The 21669-nt window shown below is 42.5% G+C and overlaps 1 protein-coding gene across 1 annotated transcript in view; it reads right to left on the minus strand.

Annotated features, from left to right (window-relative positions):
- The window catches only part of LOC124721639 (transforming growth factor-beta receptor-associated protein 1-like), a 162915-nt gene that overhangs the window by 117553 nt on the left and 23693 nt on the right, over positions 1–21669 (minus strand). The window contains exons 2-3 of the mRNA XM_047246702.1: positions 11964–12016; positions 5831–5924 (exon numbers count right to left, since the gene is read on the minus strand). Of these exons, the coding sequence (XP_047102658.1) occupies positions 5831–5924; positions 11964–12016 (147 nt within the window). The remainder of the gene's footprint in view (positions 1–5830; positions 5925–11963; positions 12017–21669) is intronic.

Raw genomic sequence — 21669 nt, forward strand, 5'->3', positions numbered from 1 at the left:
AATACCTACATTAGCTTGAGTATTAATGGAAGACTTGAAGTGGTCACAAATTCAAAGTGATCTATTTGGCTTCTTAAGATACTACCATGGGTGTTGCTCATTGGCTAGACAACAAAAAGCCAAGAATCATGTCGAAAGCACTTTAAGGAACTTAACATCTTAACATTACCTTCTCAGTATATAAAAACGTGTCTTCTTTCCATAAAAAAACAAATACATACCTTACCTTCCAGAACAGATGTTCATTCACATGATACCAGATATAAAAACAATCTTGATGTAGACTTTACTAGGCTGTCTAAGGTCCAAAGTAGCTTTAAGCAAACAGGATTAAAATTATATAACAGGTTACCACCATCACTGAAAGACCTACAAGGTGATGCCTTCAAGAAGCAGCTGCACAAATTGTTAGCTGATAAGTGTATCTATGATGTAAAGGAATTGGAATGTAGTAGAGAGTGAGAGTAACTATGATGTTAAGGAACTGGAATGTAGTAGAGAGTAACTATGATGTTAAGGAATTATAATGTAGAGAATAACTCTTTATCCTCACGTAATGTAATCTGAATGTACATAGTTTCCCAATTTTAGATGCACTATCAAATGTAATGTCAAAACTGTCTATTTCAACAAATGTTGGCTAATGACAAGTAATAAATAAATAAATAAATAAATAAATAAATAAATAAATGAGGATATTACTCTCATACTTAACAATCTATCTAGTTTTGCTTTAACTTCACCATGATGGTGAAAGGCGATGGATGCTGTATAACATAACAGCCTTTAATATGATATTGGACTGTGTGATACACAGCTTTTAATGTATTTCTTGATTTTGAGTATTTTACTACTGTATGCCCAAATTTCAAATTTATTATTCATTATGTAATGTTGTATGGAAGAACTGTAGATTATATGTTGACTCATTCTAAACACAACACAATCACAAATTTTAATAATTTTTAATAATGTCTACAAGTTTACATTTGGCTAAAACAAACTGTCAAATTTAAAGGAATATTAACTCCATTTTGTAATGCAATTATTTTCATATAAAATTATCATTTTAAAGGTTCCAGCACATCCGCATAGAAATATCAAGACTGTTTAGTAATGTATAACATAAAGTACAAAGTAACTTCCACAACTAAAAAATGTAATTCTTGTGCAGAAACATTTGTAATTATTGGTAATCAAAATAATTACATTGTTTAATAAATGGAAATGGAAATGCTGCGTGGCTAGGGCCTCCTGTCAGGTAACCTGTTGCAAGTCTTTCGAGTTGACACCACTTCAGCGACTTGTGTGTTGATGGGGATGAAATGACGATGATAAGGACAACACAACACCCAGTCCCTGAGCGGAGAAAACCTCCAACCCAGCCAGGAATTGAACCCGGGCCATTAGATATGACATTCCATTGTGCAGACCACTCAGCTACTAGGTGCGGACATTGTTTAATAGAAAATTATTTCAGAACTAATTGTTAATAATTCATATTTTACAAACTTTAACACTATGAAACAACTTATGTCAAATATGCACATTTTCTGTTGAGCACACTTTCATGCATAAATAATTCTCTATGAATTTTTCTTCATGCACATAACACAAAATATTAATTATATCAATACTGTAAATACCACGCATTTTTGAGATATTACATAAGTGACTTAAGTACCCATGTATTGTTGAGAATTATGTATGTGACTGAGGGGAGAACAGTGCTCTTTAGTTGCAAGTTACTTCAAGTTATACACTCCTGGAAATGGAAAAAAGAACACATTGACACCGGTGTGTCAGACCCACCATACTTGCTCCGGACACTGCGAGAGGGCTGTAAGCAATGATCACACGCACGGCACAGCGGACACACCAGGAACCGCGGTGTTGGCCGTCGAATGGCACTAGCTGCGCAGCATTTGTGCACCGCCGCCGTCAGTGTCAGCCAGTTTGCCGTGGCATACAGAGCTCCATCGCAGTCTTTAACACTGGTAGCATGCCGCGACAGCGTGGACGTGAACCGTATGTGCAGTTGACGGACTTTGAGCGAGGGCGTATAGTGGGCATGCGGGAGGTCGGGTGGACGTACCGCCGAATTGCTCAACACGTGGGGCGTGAGGTCTCCACAGTACATCGATGTTGCCGCCAGTGGTCGGCGGAAGGTGCACGTGCCCGTCGACCTGGGACCGGACCGCAGCGACGCACGGATGCACGCCAAGACCGTAGGATCCTACGCAGTGCCGTAGGGGACCACACCGCCACTTCCCAGCAAATTAGGGACACTGTTGCTCCTGGGGTATCGGCGAGGACCATTCGCAACCGTCTCCATGAAGCTGGGCTACGGTCCCGCACACCGTTAGGCCGTCTTCCGCTCACGCCCCAACATCGTGCAGCCCGCCTCCAGTGGTGTCGCGACAGGCGTGAATGGAGGGACGAATGGAGACGTGTCGTCTTCAGCGATGAGAGTCGCTTCTGCCTTGGTGCCAATGATGGTCGTATGCGTGTTTGGCGCCGTGCAGGTGAGCGCCACAATCAGGACTGCATACGACCGAGGCACACAGGGCCAACACCCGGCATCATGGTGTGGGGAGCGATCTCCTACACTGGCCGTACACCACTGGTGATCGTCGAGGGGACACTGAATAGTGCACGGTACATCCAAACCGTCATCGAACCCATCGTTCTACCGTTCCTAGACCGGCAAGGGAACTTGCTGTTCCAACAGGACAATGCACGTCCGCATGTATCCCGTGCCACCCAACGTGCTCTAGAAGGTGTAAGTCAACTACCCTGGCCAGCAAGATCTCCGGATCTGTCCCCCATTGAGCATGTTTGGGACTGGATGAAGCGTCGTCTCAAGCGGTCTGCACGTCCAGCACGAACGCTGGTCCAACTGAGGCGCCAGGTGGAAATGGCATGGCAAGCCGTTCCACAGGACTACATCCAGCATCTCTACGATCGTCTCCATGGGAGAATAGCAGCCTGCATTGCTGCGAAAGGTGGATATACACTGTACTAGTGCCGACATTGTGCATGCTCTGTTGCCTGTGTCTATGTGCCTGTGGTTCTGTCAGTGTGATCATGTGATGTATCTGACCCCAGGAATGTGTCAATAAAGTTTCCCCTTCCTGGGACAATGAATTCACGGTGTTCTTATTTCAATTTCCAGGAGTGTATATTGAAATGTGGTGTTTGCTCTGCCCAACATGTCCAACAGAACAGACACTACTGGTGATACAGTAGCCATAAAGATACAATTTTAAGAGAAACAGGTCTTCAGCTGCCTACGGGCACTGATATAAATGGGTGGTGAAGGTTGAAAATTTATGCCCGACTTGGACTCGAACCCAGGTGTTCTGCTTCTCTAGAATGGCTGTCTCAATTGCCTCAGCCATACTGACACACTTCACAGCTGACACAAATATTTAACCCATAATGTGCAAGTAGTGCCCCTCCCATTAACCCCACTGCTCATAGCATTCACGAAGTTCTGCAGGGTGCATCCACACTGAAAGTACCTAGAGCTGTCCTCATTCATATATGTGTATTATAAAGATATACTGAATCCTGTTAGTAAACTATTAGAGTCTTTTCAAATAAATTTGTACTATAACAATAAAAATAAAGGCTTATTAGACTTTCCTGAAAAATTACGTTTTTGACTTTTTCATCTTTCACCTCATGCCCTACAATTGTTAACTACTGTTCTGTAAATTGTATATCATATTCCGTCATGGGCATTTTACCATTTCTTTTTAATATTTGCATTTATGTATAAGGGGCAGTCAAATAAAAATGAGGCAGATGGAAAAAAAGTAAGTAAATTGTTTATTACTCTGAAAGCAATCACCATAACCATTTAAACATTTAGCCCACTATGAGACACGACTGTTAATGCCTTGTGGAAAAATGTTTGCAGTTGCATAAAGAACCCCAGTTGTATGAAGAGAGACACTTCCCCACCTTAAGCAAACTTACAGCTACAAATGTCTTTCTTCAAGGCTCAAAAAATGTGGAAATCACATCATGAGAGATTGGGACTGTATGGACGGCTCTTACAGCTTCCCAGCAAAACTTCTGTAATGTAGTCAAAACAGCAGACATGCCAGTTTCAGGAAAGTAATAATTACCTTTTCCTTTGAGTGCAAGAAAGGATAACACTTGGCAGTCAAGGAATTTAAAATAAACAGCCAGGTTCATATTCAAGGTAACATGAATGGGTGGTCCCAAGAAACATTACAGAACTGACTCCGATCTGAACTGCACCTTCCACATCTATTGGGTCACTGATGCACTTGACACCCTGTATCATTTGCAATGGAACAAAATTTTAACTCTTCACTTCACACTACTGGCTCCCAGTCAGTAACCACCCAGTTTCTGTGTTGTATTGTGCACTGAAGGCATGCAGCTTAATGTACCTGACTCCGAACGCCCAGCGCATGCAGTTTCCTTCGCAAAGTTAGCTTGGACACTAGCAGAGATGGACATGCATCAACTTAAAGCAAAAATTCCTATAAGCTTTGAAACCAACTGTCCCTGACAAAGTGTAACACTCTTATCCACTCTCAGATGATTAGGATCTTTTTAAGGCACCTAGTCTTATGCCACATTAAATTGCTGCAGTTGGTGGTACACCATACCTCATACAAACTGGACAGTTCACTTTGATACATTAACAAATCAGGTGACTTCATTTGTGGTGTGGTATAGACATGTCTGAAACATAACAGCTTCATTCTGTGATGGCTCCACACCTTACTGCACTGATTCCATACAACTGACTGGCACATATAAACCACTTCCCTGGATGTTACACATCGAGGTGGAGTATCACATGCACAGCTGGTGCTGCAATTGTCTGTACTCACTCACATGTCTTCAAAAGTGTGCACAACTGTCCTCCGTTATACTCAGATTTGCATGATGAGCTGGCGTCTCCAGGTTCGTAGATTTATATAGTCTGTACATTTGAGTCATTACATTGTCAGATCATCAAACAAACAGTACATGTTCTGCTGTACTAACGGACAGTGTGTTTGTCCTAGAGGATATTCCTACTGTTTCAGTACAAAGATATCTTGATGAATGGTATACTGACATCATTTACAGATAAAAATCAAAATTATGTGCCCATGGACTCTAATCAAATTTACCAATTTCAGTCCATCTCATGTTGTTTGCACTGACATCTCCATTTCCTCCCTCACCCCCCCCCCCCCCCCCACCCCTTTCCCCATCCACACCTCTGTAAGTTCCATATCCACAATGTTAGGGTTTATAGCAGCATAGAGTTTTACATCTTCTTATACAACCTACCTTTCCACCACAACAGTATCGTCATGGGTACCACTGCCCCCCCCCCCCCCCCAAAATTGCTGTTTCCGGTGTAGAAAACTGTTCTGAATGATGAGATAATGATCAGTCCAAAAACATTATTTGTGAATTTCATTCTGGCCAGTCCCAAGATGAATACTGTGCCTTCTCTTGAACAGAAACATTTTACTTTCCACCTGTCTCTACTCATTTAAACTGAACATATTTCTTGCTACACTTCCTCACACACACACACACACACACACACACACACACACACACACACACACACACACAAAGCTTAAGTAGTCTCCATATTTCTCAAGCACCTGTCACAGTATGGGCCTAAGAATTGATACTACAATACGGTCCATATTTTGTGCCACAAAACAGCTGAAAGTTTTGGAAAGTTTATCACAGTACATTAATACCCCACTACTGATAGTAAAGCTTGCAAATAAATAGTAATTAATCAACAGAAAGTGTTAAAAATGTTGCTGATACAAACCTGTTCAAGATTCCTATGTTTCACCTTCCTGCAGTTGTACACAATGTTACCATTTTCCTGGTATTTTTCTTCCAAAACGTAACTTATGATGCAACTGCAAAAGGAGTTAAATGGGAAAATTTCAATAACAATCACTCAACATAACAATGAAAACAAAGCAAGAATCAAAGCTCATTAGAAAAATTAGTCGAACAATTTATATTGATGTAATTCATTAGAGTAAACAGCTGTAAAATGTTTTCACACACTCAACTTGTGAGATTACAAATATTGATACAGTTCTTAAGCCCACAGGTTGCGCAGCAATGCCTCATCATCTGAGCATAGGAGTGGGTGGACACCTATTGATTTGGCACTTTGGTATTGGTCTGAGGGAAGCTGCAGAATAAGTTGCAGGAGAGTGTGATGTGCATAATCACAGATTGGAGGAAGGAAATTAGGTGCGAACATTAATAATTGTTGATTTATATTAGTTTCGTATGAAATGGGACAACATTTAATATTTTATGGCAACTGGGATGAATCAGAAAAGCAATACTAATTTCAGTGGTATTGTGAAACCATGTGAGTGCTAATCTACTGTGAATGAACTCTGGACATCATCGTGACTTTTTTTTTATGAACTTATGATACTGTTATGATGAGGAGGATATAAGATGAACATCAACAAAAGCAAAACTAGGATAATGGAATGTAGTCAAATTAAGTCGGGTGATGCTGAGGGAATTAGAGTAGGAAATGACACACTTAAAGTAGTAAAGGAATTTTGCTATTTTGGGAGCAAAATAACTGATGATGGTTGAAGTAGGGAGGATAAAAATGTAGACTGGCAATGGCAAGGAAAGCGTTTCTGAAGAAGAGAAATTTGTTAACATCGAGTATAGATTTAAGTGTCAGGAAGTCGTTTCTGAAAGTATTTGTATGGAGTGTAGCCATGTATGGAAGTGAAACATGGATGATAAATAGTTTGGGCAAGAAGAGAATAGAAGCTTTCAAAATGTGGTGCTACAGAAGAATGCTGAAAATTAGAAGGTAGATCACATAGAGGAGGTATTGAATAGGATTGGGGAGAAGAGAAGTTTGTGGCACAACTTGACTAGAAGAAGGGATCGGTTGGTGGGACATGTTCTGAGGCATCAAGGGATCACCAATTTAGTATTGGAGGGCAGCGTGGAAGGTAAAAACTGTAGAGGGAGATCAAGAGATGAATACACTAAGCAGATTCAAAAGGAAGTAGGTTGCAGTAGGTACTCGGAGATGAAGAAGCTTGCAGAGGATAGAGTAGCATGGAGAGCTGCATCAAAACAGTCTCTGGATTGAAGACCACAACAACAAAAACAACAACAACAACAACAACATATTTAAACTTCAGCATTCTTCTGTAGCACTACATTTCAAGAGCTCTTCCTGTTTGAACTGTTTATCATCCATATGTCACTTATGTACAATGATACATTCCAGGCAAATATCTTCAGGAAAGAATCACTCAAATTTAAATTGAACATAAATAAATTTCTCTTTTTCAGAAACAGATTTCTTACTATTGCCAGTATGCATTTCATATCCTCTCTACTTTGGCTTTGGTCACTTATTTGCTGCCAAAATAACAAAACTTGTCTACTTTTAGTATCTCATTTCCTAATCTAATTGCCTAAGCACCACCTGATCTAATTTGACTACATTCCATTACTCTTAAGTTACTGTAATTAATATGCAGCTTATCATCTTTTTCAAGACACTACCCATTCTGTTCAACCGTTCTTCCAAGTCCTTTGCCACCTCTGACAGAATTACCATGTCATTAACATACCTCTATGTTTTTATTTTTTCTCCCTGAACTTTAAAGCCCTTTTCAAATTCCTTCGTTTCCTTTACAGCTTACTCAATGCAAAAATTGGATAACATTGGGGATAAGCTACAGCCCTGTCTTACTCCCTTCTCAGCTACCACTTTCCAAGTAACTGAATGACAAAACTCCTGAAACAGTTCACTCAAGCATTGAAAAATCTGTTGAAACACATCACTGAACACACTGACTTACTTCTATCAGTCACTCAAAAAACTATTGAAACAAACAAAATTGGACACTTCAACAATTTGTAAATAGAAAAGGTATGTCTTACATCAACAGACACAATATATGTGGATTTTGTTTTTAAACAGCAAGCACTATTCTTGTTAATTGCTACATCTTCCCCTTCACAATTTTTGCCGAAGATTTGCTGTTTATCAACACCTTTACGCACATCCTTCATTACTGTCACTAAGATTCACTGGGATTCTTTCTCAAAATTCTCCTCCATTGTTCTCATGGCTGAAGTCACGAAGGAGTGTTAGTGTATGACAATCGTCATGCAGTTCTTTTACTCCTACTAGTTCTATCATCTATCTTACAGCTGAAGAATCATCTGACAAAGCATCTAAAAATCTGCATATAGCCTGAATAATATTACAGATCTACAATACTGATTCCAATTAAGTTTCCCCAAGCTTATGTGATATAGGAAGATGCTAAGGGAAGTGTTTTAATTCATATGTACTTTTGTATTCTGGTAGGTTCCTTTATAATGATTTTCTCAATGAAAGATACAAATTTGTTCACAAATGAGTCATCTTCTTTTAACATCTTGCAAACTTGACAATTAGGTCAGGTGTTTTAACTTACAGAACACAGACTTTAGACTGAAAACGCAAGCAATTGGTAAGAAGGATGATATGTAAGCACTAATCATACTCAATCATATTTTATTCCACCAGGCCACAACACGAACCATTCATAAGGTAGTATTGTCTGTTTTTATATGAAGGCAAATTAACAGACACATGGGTTTGACTTTTTGTCCATTCAGGGGTCCCACTAAAATATTCATTACATATCTATTCTGCTTGCAAGTGGTTTCAACTAGAATAAAATACACCAGATCATCAGATGATTTGTGACACTTTTTTACATATAAAGGTTGAAGATACAATTTTCTTAAAGTAATCTCACAGGGAACAGACTTTCTGACATACCTCCACAAATACAATTTCATAATGAGATTGCTGAGCTTGGAAGGGAAATACCACATAGTAGGAATGCCACCACTGTGTCAAAAGAATTATTTCTACTTATTGAACATTAAGATGCCTGTGTCTCACCAATCAACTACTGTCACACATTGCCGCATTGTAGTTTCTTATTCTTGGCACCCTTAGTGATTGCCATGTGCTGTCTAAAGGCCTTTGACACTTAGCATTAATTGTGACAGAGACATTACAAATGCTGCATGTTACAACAGGTCCATCACCCTGGATGATATCAGTCAACTAACAATGTCATACATTCTCCCAGCTCTTATTTGAGATTTTGGTGGCCAGGATTTTGAGAAAAAAGAAAAATGAATAAAGTAAAAAGAGCCCCACAAGTCACACAACCTACATTTGCCACTGTGTGTGATGTACAGGAACTCCAACTTCCTGTGCTCATACATTGGTCATGAGATCCAGAACACTTGAAACTTCTTGGCAGATTAAAATTGGGTGACAGACCAGGTCTCAAACCTGACACCACTGCCTTTCACAGATAAGCACAACTCACGACCCTCCCTCACAGTGCTACTTCCACCAGTACCTCGTCTCCTACCTTCCAAACCTCATAGTAACTATCCTGCATCTGAGAAGTTTGGGTGGTAGGAGACAAGGTACTGGTAGAAGTAGTGCCGTGGGGTGGGTTGTGGATCATTCCTTGATAGCTCAGTTGGTAGAGCACCTGTCTCCAGTTCCAGCCCAGTCTGACACACAGTTTTAATCAGCCACAAATTTTAAAATCAGCACACATTCTGCTGGTGAATTAAGTTTCATTCCATAATCAAGAACACTTTCTAAGAGACATAGTGTTCTGTTACTGTTAAATATACGCTTTTGAGTTAAAGCTCACAGTGGAGTGTCTAAAGCCCTTTGCCCCATTTGGAAATTGTTAATTTGATATGACACACAAACAGCATTGGAAGAATTTTTATTTGAATAAGTATTAACAAAGTCATTCCTATGAGCTTCTGCTTCTCCAGTCCTCTGTTCCACTCCTTTTTGATGATGTCCAGCCTCCTCCTTCCTCTCCTCTTACCTTTGATGACTCTTCACTGCAGGCAATTTGTTCACACTGTATGTCCGAGGCAATGTATTTTCACTTTCGTATCATTTCCACTCGTTGTCTTATCTTTCCCCCTTTTCAAGTATTTCATTCCTCGTCCAATCTTGTCTTACTTCACTGTATGTATTTTTCTCCAGAAATGCAGTCAGAGTTACCAAAGCATTTTTCTTCTTCTTTTCAATTGTTTGTGATTGACCACATTCCAAATAAAATACTCTGCAAATCTGTCTCATAGTTCAATGGGAATCTTTTTTGCTGTCAATAAAGCTTTCATCTTTTTCAAAAGCTTTCTGCCCATAGATAGTCTGTTCATTTCCACCACACAGCTTACACTTTCCATCACCAAATTTCCTAAATACTTCAAAGTTTCACTTGTTCCAAGGATTTTCCTTTGAATGATACTTTGATGGTACCTTCATATTTGCTAATTTTCATCATTTTGGTTTTTCCTGTACTTACATTTATTCCAGTGTCTTTTCTCATTTTTAATGTCCTCTCTATCACACATTGCAGTCATTCCTCTGATTCTGTGAACATTGCTCTGTCATTTGCATATTTAATCATCTTTTGCCTTCCTTCTCCTACTAATGTCCCTCTTGCTTTTTTAAAATGCAATGAGGTGGACAGAGGACGAGACAGGTGGGAGGCAGGGAAAGGGATTGGGGATGGGTGGATTGTGGCTCAGATGGAGGCAGCCAGTTTCCCAGCTAGGAATCCAGGGTGGAGGGGTGGGAGGTACATGTGCTAGGCAAGTGATGCACAGTTGGTGGAGCCAGCGGGGAGCAGTAAATGCTGAAGCTGATGTGGGGACTTTAACTGGGATGCTTTCCATTTGGTACGATCTAACGAACACGTGTCGATTATCAAATGTAACAGAGTGGTGAACACCTCTCTCTCCTCTAAAGCTTGTATACTTGTGTGTGTGTCTTAATTCCTCTCATTGTCATTTTGATCCATGTACAATATGTGTTCATGTTGAAATAACAGACTATTAGAATCTTCAGTGAAGGCAGGTTCTCAGAATTTCAAAAATGGCTTTTCACAGAATACAAAAGTCTTCTTTGGGCTACTACAGTCTATATGACTTGACGCAAATCAGAAATTAACAATATTGGAAGATAGTACATTGTAAGCTGTCAGTTTCATACATCTGAATGATCACTGTTGGCTGACAGCTGTCTTTCAATCTCTTTAAGTTTCAAAATGGTGACTGACCTTTTCATGGCTGTGTTATGCCAAGGTGTTTTATTAATGTAACTGGCTAAATGTTTTATCATAATGCTTTAATTAAATTATATGCTACCTTCTTGCTATTTGCTCAAATTATGTTGCATTTTCTTAAATGTAGGCTAAACAATCAATTATCATGGTTGACATTGTATGAAGTTCACAAAAAAGTTGTTCTAATAGTTTAAACTAACAAAATGGGTTATTAAGACTGTTTGAGAATAAGCACATGGTAAACATGATGGAGGAGAGGAGACTTGCCCATAATACATAAGCATTCCAGCCAACTGCGATCTTCCACACTAATTTTATTACTGTAAGACATAAAAACACTCAGTTTAACTCTGGCAGGTTTTAAAATTCCTTTATGTGATTATTTTGAAATATACAAATCTTGGAGAAATGAAGATATGGTACCATGTTTTTGAAGCCAATGTAAGAAATCATCTAAAAACCACAATATCACATACCAGAATTCTGTACTTTGGATCACTGAGGAGAGAGTGGTAGGGAAAACAGAGACTGACATTCAATCAGTACTGTATTCTGCCTGTTACAACCACAAATACTTCTCACCACCACTTCACTACATTAACAGGTAGAATGAGTCCTGTGCAGCTGAAAATTTCATACATAATATACATATCACATAACGTAATTAATTATTAAGATACATTAAATTCAAACACCTGAGGACTAGTAATGAATTGTTCACACTGGCGCAGAGGTTACAAGAAGAATCTAGGTTTGAAATGCGGAAAATCTATTGCTTACCTATCAGTCGTGCCCAAGTAAAGATCTTTGCCACAGCATTCTATGGATTCAATCTGCAAAATAAAGAGGTCAATAATTATCTCAAAAGTCCAATAGAAGCATTTGCATGACGAAGTTCACAAATAAAACCAATAAACAACTGCCCCACATGTTTATGCAAATATTTTGGCAACAAGAATATTTCCCACTCAGTACAAATTTGCAATAAATTAAAATATCTCTTGTAATCCATTTCACAATATGTGATGAAATGCTTTTACAAGCACACTTATGGACCTTTTAAATTAAAGAGTATAATTAGAGAAATCCATAACATTTAAATCATGAATCATACACCATAATATGAAGTTTCACATTTGCATCAAAAGTTATTAAAAAATGAAAAGAAACTATGTACCAAACAATTACATACTTCATTGTCCATGTCTCAGGCTTAGAACATACATATGAGGGAAGTGACAATGTACTTGTCATCTTCTCTTAACATTAAATTGTCAAAATTATTTGAACATTTGTGATTTTTCAGCATTTCTTAGAGTACACCAATGGTAAAGTGTCAGGTGAAAAGTCAGATATTCATGACTAATTTGCTAGAAATTTTGGAATTAGAATGATTGTATCTGTAGACTTTTTAGGTCCTTCCACAATTCATGGCATTGGACAGTGTGTCCCAACACAGGTTCACTTTCCACTGCCACACACAACTCGCTATCAATGCATCAATTTCTGATAAAGACAGGTCCGTACACTACACTGTACAACACAATTAAAGGATTACTTTTTCAAAATCCCATAATTCTCTCCCACTGTGAAGCAGAAGTTTGAAATTTGGCTCAAATGTGCCTACAATCTTCCTCTGCAATGGTACAAATATGTGGCAGCTCTGATGTCACGCTCGGTATCAGCGATGCTTCAGACAGCAAGGTACTGACACATACAAAAAGGGGCAAGAGCTCAGAAGTTCATGTGAAGTGTAAGGTGGATTAATGATGTCACATTGGCTCCAAATCTCACCACTGTTGAACACCCAAACCCACTGCAAACATCACACTATAGGAATATCATCACACCGCCTCTTACACACACTTCATCCCATTTTTCAACGCCTCTGTGATGCAAGTCAGAATCACAACGTCCACCCTTGAAATCACACAGTTTTCTCATGGCTGGTCGAGGAAAACACTTCAGACACACTGGTCTTTCTAAGAGCACTCAGTTCAGCAACACCCTCGGCTGCACTACACTCCAATAGGGTCAGATCACATCCAATGGGAAACCAGCCCCACAACATTCCTAATAAAAGGTTGAATCATCTGGGGTCTCAGCAGTGTCCAAAGTTGTCAAGCACCACACTGCAAATTGTCATTTTTGATAACGAAATGTGTGGGAATGAATGCCCCTAGGGAAGGGGTAGTTTCACTGATGTCCTTTACGTCATTTCCTGAGGCATTTTCATGGGGATTCTGAGCACAGGTATGTCTGAAATGTTTTCCCCTACCACCCATAAAAAATTGCATGATTTCGATGTTGCAGTCCTGAGCTCCATCACATAGGCACCAAAGGAAGGAGTGAAATGTGGGCATGAGAGGGTGTGATGACTTTTCCGCTGTGCAACACATTCATGGTGGCATTAGGCTGAATTGTAGGGTGCCAATGTGACATTATTAACTCACCTTCACCTCACGTGAACTTCTGAGCTCTGGCCTTTTATTTCGCATATGTCGACATCCTGGTGTATGGAGCATTGCTAAGCCTGAGGATGATGTTGCAGAGTGCCATTCTTTTGCACCACTACAGAGGAAGATTGTAAGCACCTTTGAGCCAAATTTCAAACTTTGGTGTCAAAATGGGAGACAGTTGTGGGGTTTCAAAAAAAGTGGCCCTTTGATTGTGTTCTGCAGTGTATATTAAACTCTTACCAGCGTAAATTAGTAAATAGATTAATCAGACTAGAGTGAGGTGGTGAGGAGTTGATGTTGAGGTAGGAGAGAAATTGTTCTTATGATATGAACCATACATCTCACTGCATTTATAAACTATTTTGTACACTGTTGACTTTTATCTCACCCAACAGTGATCTAATTTTGGCATGTATGTGTAATACACTTCACATGTCTGATGATTCTTGTGTATGTGATGATTCTTCATGATAGAATGCCAGGGTATGACTGCAGCTAACACTAAATGTAATTTCACACTTTAAGTGAGCCTAACATTATGCATAGTAACTACTACCAACAGTTTACTCCTTATTGTAGGAGGTCGTAACATGGAGCAACTGACAGTTCTTCTATAATTTTGTGTTCACATAATCTATTTGCTTATTCCACCCAAGCCATTTTGTGCCCAATAATTCAGCTCCTTTACTATGATTGTAACACATGTATACATCCATTCATTCATTATTTTACTTGACTGCCTATTTACATGACAAATTTTGCAGTCATAAATGATATAGTAATAAGCAGCCAGTTCAGTTAGCTAAATGCAGTTTAATTCCATGCAAAAGGAAACAGGAGCTGTATTATAATAGGTAGGACAGGCACATTCCAGTTACAGAACCGCCAAGTATAAATTTGATTTGTGCATGCAAATATGCAGGACTTTTAGAAACTGGAGTTACAGACAATTACACGATAGAGATACAAGAAATAGGAAAGGAAGAAATTTAAGCAATTATGAAATCACTGAAGAGTAAAAACTACTACGTAAGGCAAGAGACTGGTGCACCACACATTAAGGCTGTACTGAATCACCTTCCGCATCCATGCTATTTGTGATAAAGCCACACATGGCCCCAAGGTGTCCTAAATTGCGAGCACCCCACCAGCAATCATTTGCTAGGTATGGGTTTGGCAAACCCTGGTTTCCTTAGGAGAGAATGATGAGCACCACCAATCCTGTGTACCTGTAAGCTCTGAGCCTGCTTCAGCAACCACCATGTGGCACAATGGTGAAATTTTGTGTGTCACATGGAATGGGGATCTTGGCTTAACCATCTAGTTTGTAAGTATGGTCAAAATGTATATAAAACCCTGAGTCTCAAAGTGTGCTGTGTGTCGATGAGATACTCAACTAGAGGTGGAATGGTCATAAGTGGGAAACATCTGGGTAAAATGCCACACCTCAATTGTATAATTCCTACCAGACATACCGGGCCTGCTCTGAGTGGACTCCCCTATTTCCCTAACTGCTTATGGGACTGACATGGGACCCTCGAACTTATCCCTTTCAATTCCCAGCAGAATGTGTGTATTGCTGGTGGGTAACAATATCCAACCTAAAAAGATGGCTCATGCAGACAGTCATCATAACACATGGTGTTTCCATGTATAATAACAGAATACATGCTGTTGGAATTCTGTTTCAACAGTTACAAGGAAAGAGGGCAGCTTTGAGAAAGTTTCACCTTTCTACATTCAAAAGGGTTGAGATGGTGCTCGGTCACTTTAAACTCTGTTAAGCAATTGAGAAGTGAGATAATGTTGGTTAAAACTTCTAGTTTCCAACAAGTGGCAAAACTCCAGAAAGCTAAATGCCTTGTGGAATATGTTATCAAAATGGAGCTACACAACACCTTGAACTACAGTGAAGGTGTTCTGTCATGCACAGATATTGTTGAAATTGCCACAAATGAACTGAGAGATGAGTGCGCTCACAAAAGTGTCACTGATATGTAAAATATAATGAAATGGGTAGATGGCGAACTGGTTAAAACAGATCCCTTCAATCTTACCTTTAGTAGCCCAATACTTATCGGGTGTGTCAAGACCGGCTTCCTTCATTTAAATGTGCAGCATTCTGTTCCAAACCCAATGTACTGTTTTGAATGCCAGCACTACGGGCACACCTCTGTAGCTTGTAAGGGAAAAGCCACTTATGGTAAATGTGATAAGGCTGCCCACAAAAGCATTGTTTGCTCTTCTCCAAAGTGTGTCATTCTCTTTGGAATCATCTTTCTGTAGCAGAGACTGCAGCATCTACCTCAAGGGAAGGAAGATACAGGAGCTCGCAGCAACAAAGCATGTCACATATGATGTCAAAAAGTCCTGTAAGGCCATGCAGCCTCCCACTTTCACTACTTCATTTGCTTCACCTCTAACAAAGCCTATTCCAAAAGCCAATGTCTCTGCACAAACAGAGGTTGATAGTGTGGGCACTGCCATCTGTGTTTGTCAGTGCTGTAAAGGTGCTGTTATTCTGGTGCCCATAGCTCTCCCAGAACATAAGACTAGGCCACAGATGCCAACATAGTAGAGCTTCCAGCACCTCAAAAGGTAGACTCTAGTAAGCAGGGCAGCATTGTTACTAATACTGCTGCAGAAGTTCCTATGTAGTCTTCTCTGGAAAAGAAACCAAATGGCCCGCATCGGCAGCAGAAGAAGAAGAAGAAGAAGAATAAGAAGACAGGTCATAAACTGTCAGACCATACAGAACTCATTCCCTCTGACGGTTCTAATGATTTGGTCTCAGATATAATGGAATATGAAGTCTGTTTGGATAACCATCTAACCCCCAGACCAAGCCTCCATACTCTGCAGGATCTCTACACCAATGGATAGACGGGGCGGAAGAAAAATCTCACTGATAAAATAGCTCCCATATTACAGTGGAACAGCAATGGGTTCTGGACATGTGTGGAGGACCAAACTCCTAGCACAGGTATGTCCCCTGTGCTTGTGTTTAAAAGAAACACATTTTAAACTAACTGACACCCCTGTACTACTAGGCTACACCCTCCACTGCAAGGATGACAAGTGGGAAAGGGGCCAAGAGATGGGTAGCTGTGTTTGTCAATGACACATACCACTCCTCTGCTCTAAATCCAGTTACTAACATGCAAGCAGTTGCCACTGATGTTCATGTAGATCAAAGGATCACTGTATGCACTTTGTATTTACCATCTCAGAAAGCTGTAGATTCCAAGGCCCTCACAGATCTTTTGGGTCAACTGCCTGGGCCATTCATCCTACTGGGAGACCTCAATGTCCATAATGCATTATGAGGCTTTCATTCTACTTGTTCCAGGTTTTCTTTTTTTTTTTTTTTTTGGTTTTAGGGCGCACAACTTCAACGGTCATTAGCGCCCAGACTACGTTAGGAATGCACCGCGAGTCACAAGTTTAAAACAGCAACGAAACGGAAAACACGATAAAAGACAGACTGACAGGCATAAGATTAAAAAAACAGCATAATCAAATGTCCTTAGAGAGGGTTGTCAAGTTGATAAAATGAAGAACGCGAGCAGCTGCTCGTGGGTCATCCGCTAAAATGGCATCTAGAGTACATGGCAGGCCAAGATCAAGATGCAGTGTGTTAAAATCCGGACAGGACGTTAAAATGTGGCGGACTGTCAGCAATTGCCCACATGGGCAGAACGGCGCCGGCGCAGCCGTCAGCAGATGGCGATGGCTGAACCGGCAGTGTCCAATTCGTAACCGGGCCAAAACTACCTCCTCCCGCCGAGAAGGGTGTGAGGAGGACGTCCAAGCCGCGGGAAGAGGTTTCAAGGCCCGAAGCTTGTTGTCTGTAAGTGCAGCCCAATCAGCATGCCACAGCGATAAAATGCGCCGACAAATGACCCTGCTACAATCTGACGAAGGGACACAACAAGAAGCTGTCCGAGGCTGGAGGACCGCAGCCTTGGCCGCGGCATCTGCAGCTTCGTTCCCAGGGATACCGACATGGCCAGGAACCCACATAAAGCTAACCGGAGAACCGACGTCCACCAGCTGCTGAAAAGAGCGTTGGATCCGGTGCACGAAAGGGTGAACCAGGTACGGATCACTGAGGCTCTGGATGGCGCTCAGGGAATCGGAGCAGATGACATAAGCAGAAAGTCGGTGGCGGCAGATGTAAAGAACAGCCTGCTAGAGGGCAAAGAGCTCAGCTGTGAAGACCGAACAATGGCCATGGAGCCGGTATTTGAAACTTTGTGCCCCGACAATAAAAGAACACCTGACCCAGTCATTGGTCTTAGAGCCATCTGTATAAATGAAGGTCATATTAATGAACTTCGAACGAAGTTCGACAAAACGGGAGTGGTAGACCGAACCGGAGGTAACCTCCTTTGGGAGCGAGCTGAGGTCAAGGTGAACGCGAACCTGAGTCTGGAGCCAAGGTGGCGTGTGGCTCTCGCCCACTCGAAAGGTTGCAGGGAGTGAAAAATTAAGGTGTTGAAGGAGGCGACGAAAGCGAACTCCACGGGGTAGCAAGGCAGAGACATACAACCCGTATTGACGGTCGAGAGAGTCGTCAAAAAAGGAACGATAAGACGGGTGGTCGGGCATTGCCAGTAGCAGACAGGCATACCGACAAAGCAGTATATCGCGCCGGTAGGTGAGTGGCAATTCACCAGCGTCAGCATGAAGACTCTCGACAGGACTAGTATAAAACGCTCCGATCGCAAATCATAAACCCCGATGTTGTATGGAGTTGAGGCGGCGTAAGATGGATGGCCGTGCAGAGGAGTATACGAAGCTCCCATAATCCAGCTTGGAGCAGACGATCGACCAATATAGGCGAAGTAGGACGGTTCGATCCGCTCCCCACGACATACCACTGAGAACACGGAGGACATTTAGAGAACGGGTACAACGGGCAGCCAAATATGACACATGTGGAGACCAGCTAAGTTTCCTGTCAAATGTAAGACCTAAAAATTTTGTTGTCTCCACGAATGGGAGAGCAACGGGACCGAGTCGTAAGGACAGTGGGAGAAACTCTTTGTAGCACCAGAAGTTAATACAGACCGTCTTCTCAGCAGAAAAACGGAAGCCATTGGCGACACTCCAGGAGTAAAGACGGTCAAGAGAACGCTGAAGACAGCGCTCCAGGAAACATGTACGCTGCGAGGTCAATAGATGGTAAAATCGTCCACGAAAAGGGAGCCTGATACATCAGCTGGGAGGCAATCCATTATTGGATTGATCGCTATGGCGAAGAGAGCGACACTCAAAACTGAGCCCTGTGGCACCCCATTCACCTGGCGAAAGGTGTCTGACAGGACAGAACCCACACGTACCCTGAACTGTCGATCCATTAAAAAGGAACGAATAAAAAGAGGGAGGCGACCGCGAAGGCCCCATGTATGCATGGTGCGGAGAATGCCTGCCCTCCAACGGGTGTCGTAAGCCTTCTCCAAATCAAAGAACACAGCCGCGGTCGGGCGCTTCCGCAAGAAGTTATTCATAATGAAGGTCGACAAGGTAACCAGATGGTCAACAGCAGAGCGACGCCTATGAAATCCACATTGTACATTGGTAAGTAGGCGTCGAGACTCGAGCAGCCAAACCAAACGAGAGTTAACCATTCGCTCCATCACTTTACAGACACAGCTGGTAAGCGAGATGGTTCAATAAGTGGAAGGCAAGTGCTTGTCCTTCCCCGGCTTAGGGATCGGGACAACAATAGATTCGCGCCAGCATGCGGGAACATGTCCCTCAATCCAGATGCGATTGTAAGTACGAAGAAGAAAACCTTTAACCGCAGGAGAAAGGTTCTTCAGCATCTGAATATGAATAGAATCAGGCCCTGGAGCGGAGGACCGTGACCGGCCAAGTGCGTTTTCGAGTTCCCGCATGGTGAATGGGGCATTATAACTTTCACGATTCGAGGAGCGGAAGTTAGGTGGCCTAGCCTCCTCTGCCTGTTTGCGGAGGAGGAAGGCAGGGTGGTAATGAGCGGAGCTCGAAACCTCTGCGAAAAAGCGGCCGAAGGCATTGGAGACATCCTCAGGGGCCACAAGGATGTCATTCGCGACCGTCAAGCCAGAAACTGGTGAGTGGACCTTAGTGCCAGATAGCTGGCGCAGGCTACCCCAGACAACAGAAGAAGGATTAAAACTGTTGAAGGTGCTTGTGAAAGCATCCCAGCTGGCTTTCTTGCTTTCTTTAATAATACGACGACACTGTGCACGTAATCGTTTATAATTGATACAATTCGCCACTGTAGGGTGGCATTTAAAGGTGCGTAAAGCACGTCGACGAGCACGTAAAGCATCTCTACATGCTGCGGTCCACCAGGGGACCGGTACGCGACGCGGAGAAGAAGTAGGGTGAGGGATGGAATATTCAGTAGCAGTGAGAATGACTTCCGTGAGGTGTGCGACCTGACGATCGCAGCTTGTGAAGGTTTGATCCTGAAAGGTCGCCCAGGAAGAGAAGAGCCCCCAGTCTGTTTTGGAGATGGTCCAACTAGATGAGCACGGAGAGGGGGTATGCTGCAGGAGATGGATAACACACATGAAGTGCCCCTCAGGCAGGATGCTGGAGAGCCCCAAAGGGGATGATGGGCATTGAAGTCTCCAGTTAACAAAAATGGTGCAGGTAGATGAGCAATAATTTGCATCATGTCTGCCCTGGTAACGGCAGACGACGATGGAGTGTAAACGGTACAAATGGAAAATGTAAAAGTGGGGAGAGTAATTCGGATGGCAACTGGCTGCAGGCCGGTGTGCAATGTGATGGGATCGTAGTAAATATCATCCCGGACCAGCAACATAACCCCTCCATGAGCCGGGATACCTACCACAGGGGGTAGGTCAAAACGCACAGAGGTGTAGTGTGCCAAGGCAATTTGATCGCATGGGCGTAGCTTCGTTTCCTGGAGGGCTACGACGAGCGGACGGTGCAAGCGGAGCAGCAACTTCAAGTCCTCTCAGTTGGAGCAAATGCTGTGAATATTCCAGTGAATAAGTGCCATTGTAAGAAGAAAAGGAAGATGAAAGAAGGGGTCACCTCGAAGGCCGCTGAGCGCCTGGCTTCGAGCGAGCACTGCCGCCGCTATCAGTAAGTGGACAGTCATCGTCCATTGGTTCTATAGGTTCATCGGCCATCTTGGTAAGATGGCCGGGAGGGGGAGCTTCCTCCGCCGGTGAACGGCCAGATGTTCGGCTACCAGCGGTGCGGCCAGGCGAAACGGATGATGGCCTGGGGCGGCAACCGCTGGGTGGCGCAGGAGAAGAAATGCGCCGTGGCGGAGAAGGAGAACTGTGCTTCCTATGAGCCTTCTTGGAAGGTCGTTTGGTGGAAGTACCGGTTGATGGCTGGGAGGTCGAGGTACGTAGGAAGTCTGCATGGGACGGTTCCTTCTTGAAGGCCCGTGCATCTGACTTCTGGGTCTTCGTCTTAGCAGAAGCTGATGAAGGGGCTGGTGTCTGTGGGGTGATGGGAGGAAGAGGAGAAGTCGACCGCGCGATCTTAGCACTGGCCGAACGGACGACCGTGGTGCTGAAGGTCAGATCGCATGTCTGGGTTGCCACCTCCCTGGTAGTCCGAGGAGAGGCGAGGACAGTACTGTATTTCCCCGCTGGGAGCAACGTGGGCTTCCTACTAGCCAATAGCTTGCGAGCAGCCGAGGTGGACACTTTCTCTTTGACCCGAATTTCTTGGATACAGCGTTCTTCCTTATAGATGGGACAGTCGCGGGAGGATGCTGCATGGTCACCCTGACAGTTCACACAACGAGGAGACGGAGGTGGACAGTCACCCTCATGGGCATCCCTGCCACAAGTGACACATTTAGCCACATTGGAACAAGACTGTCGAGTGTGATTGAAACGCTGACACTGGTAGCAGCGCGTAGGTGTCTGGACATAGGGGCGAACAGAAATAACCTCGTAGCCCGCTTTGATGCGCGATGGCAGCTTAACACTATCAAAGGTCAAGAAAAGTGTCCGGGTCAGTACAAGGTCATTGTTGACCTT

Source organism: Schistocerca piceifrons, chromosome X (genome assembly GCF_021461385.2).
Source record: "Schistocerca piceifrons isolate TAMUIC-IGC-003096 chromosome X, iqSchPice1.1, whole genome shotgun sequence".
Lineage (NCBI taxonomy): Eukaryota > Metazoa > Arthropoda > Insecta > Orthoptera > Acrididae > Schistocerca > Schistocerca piceifrons.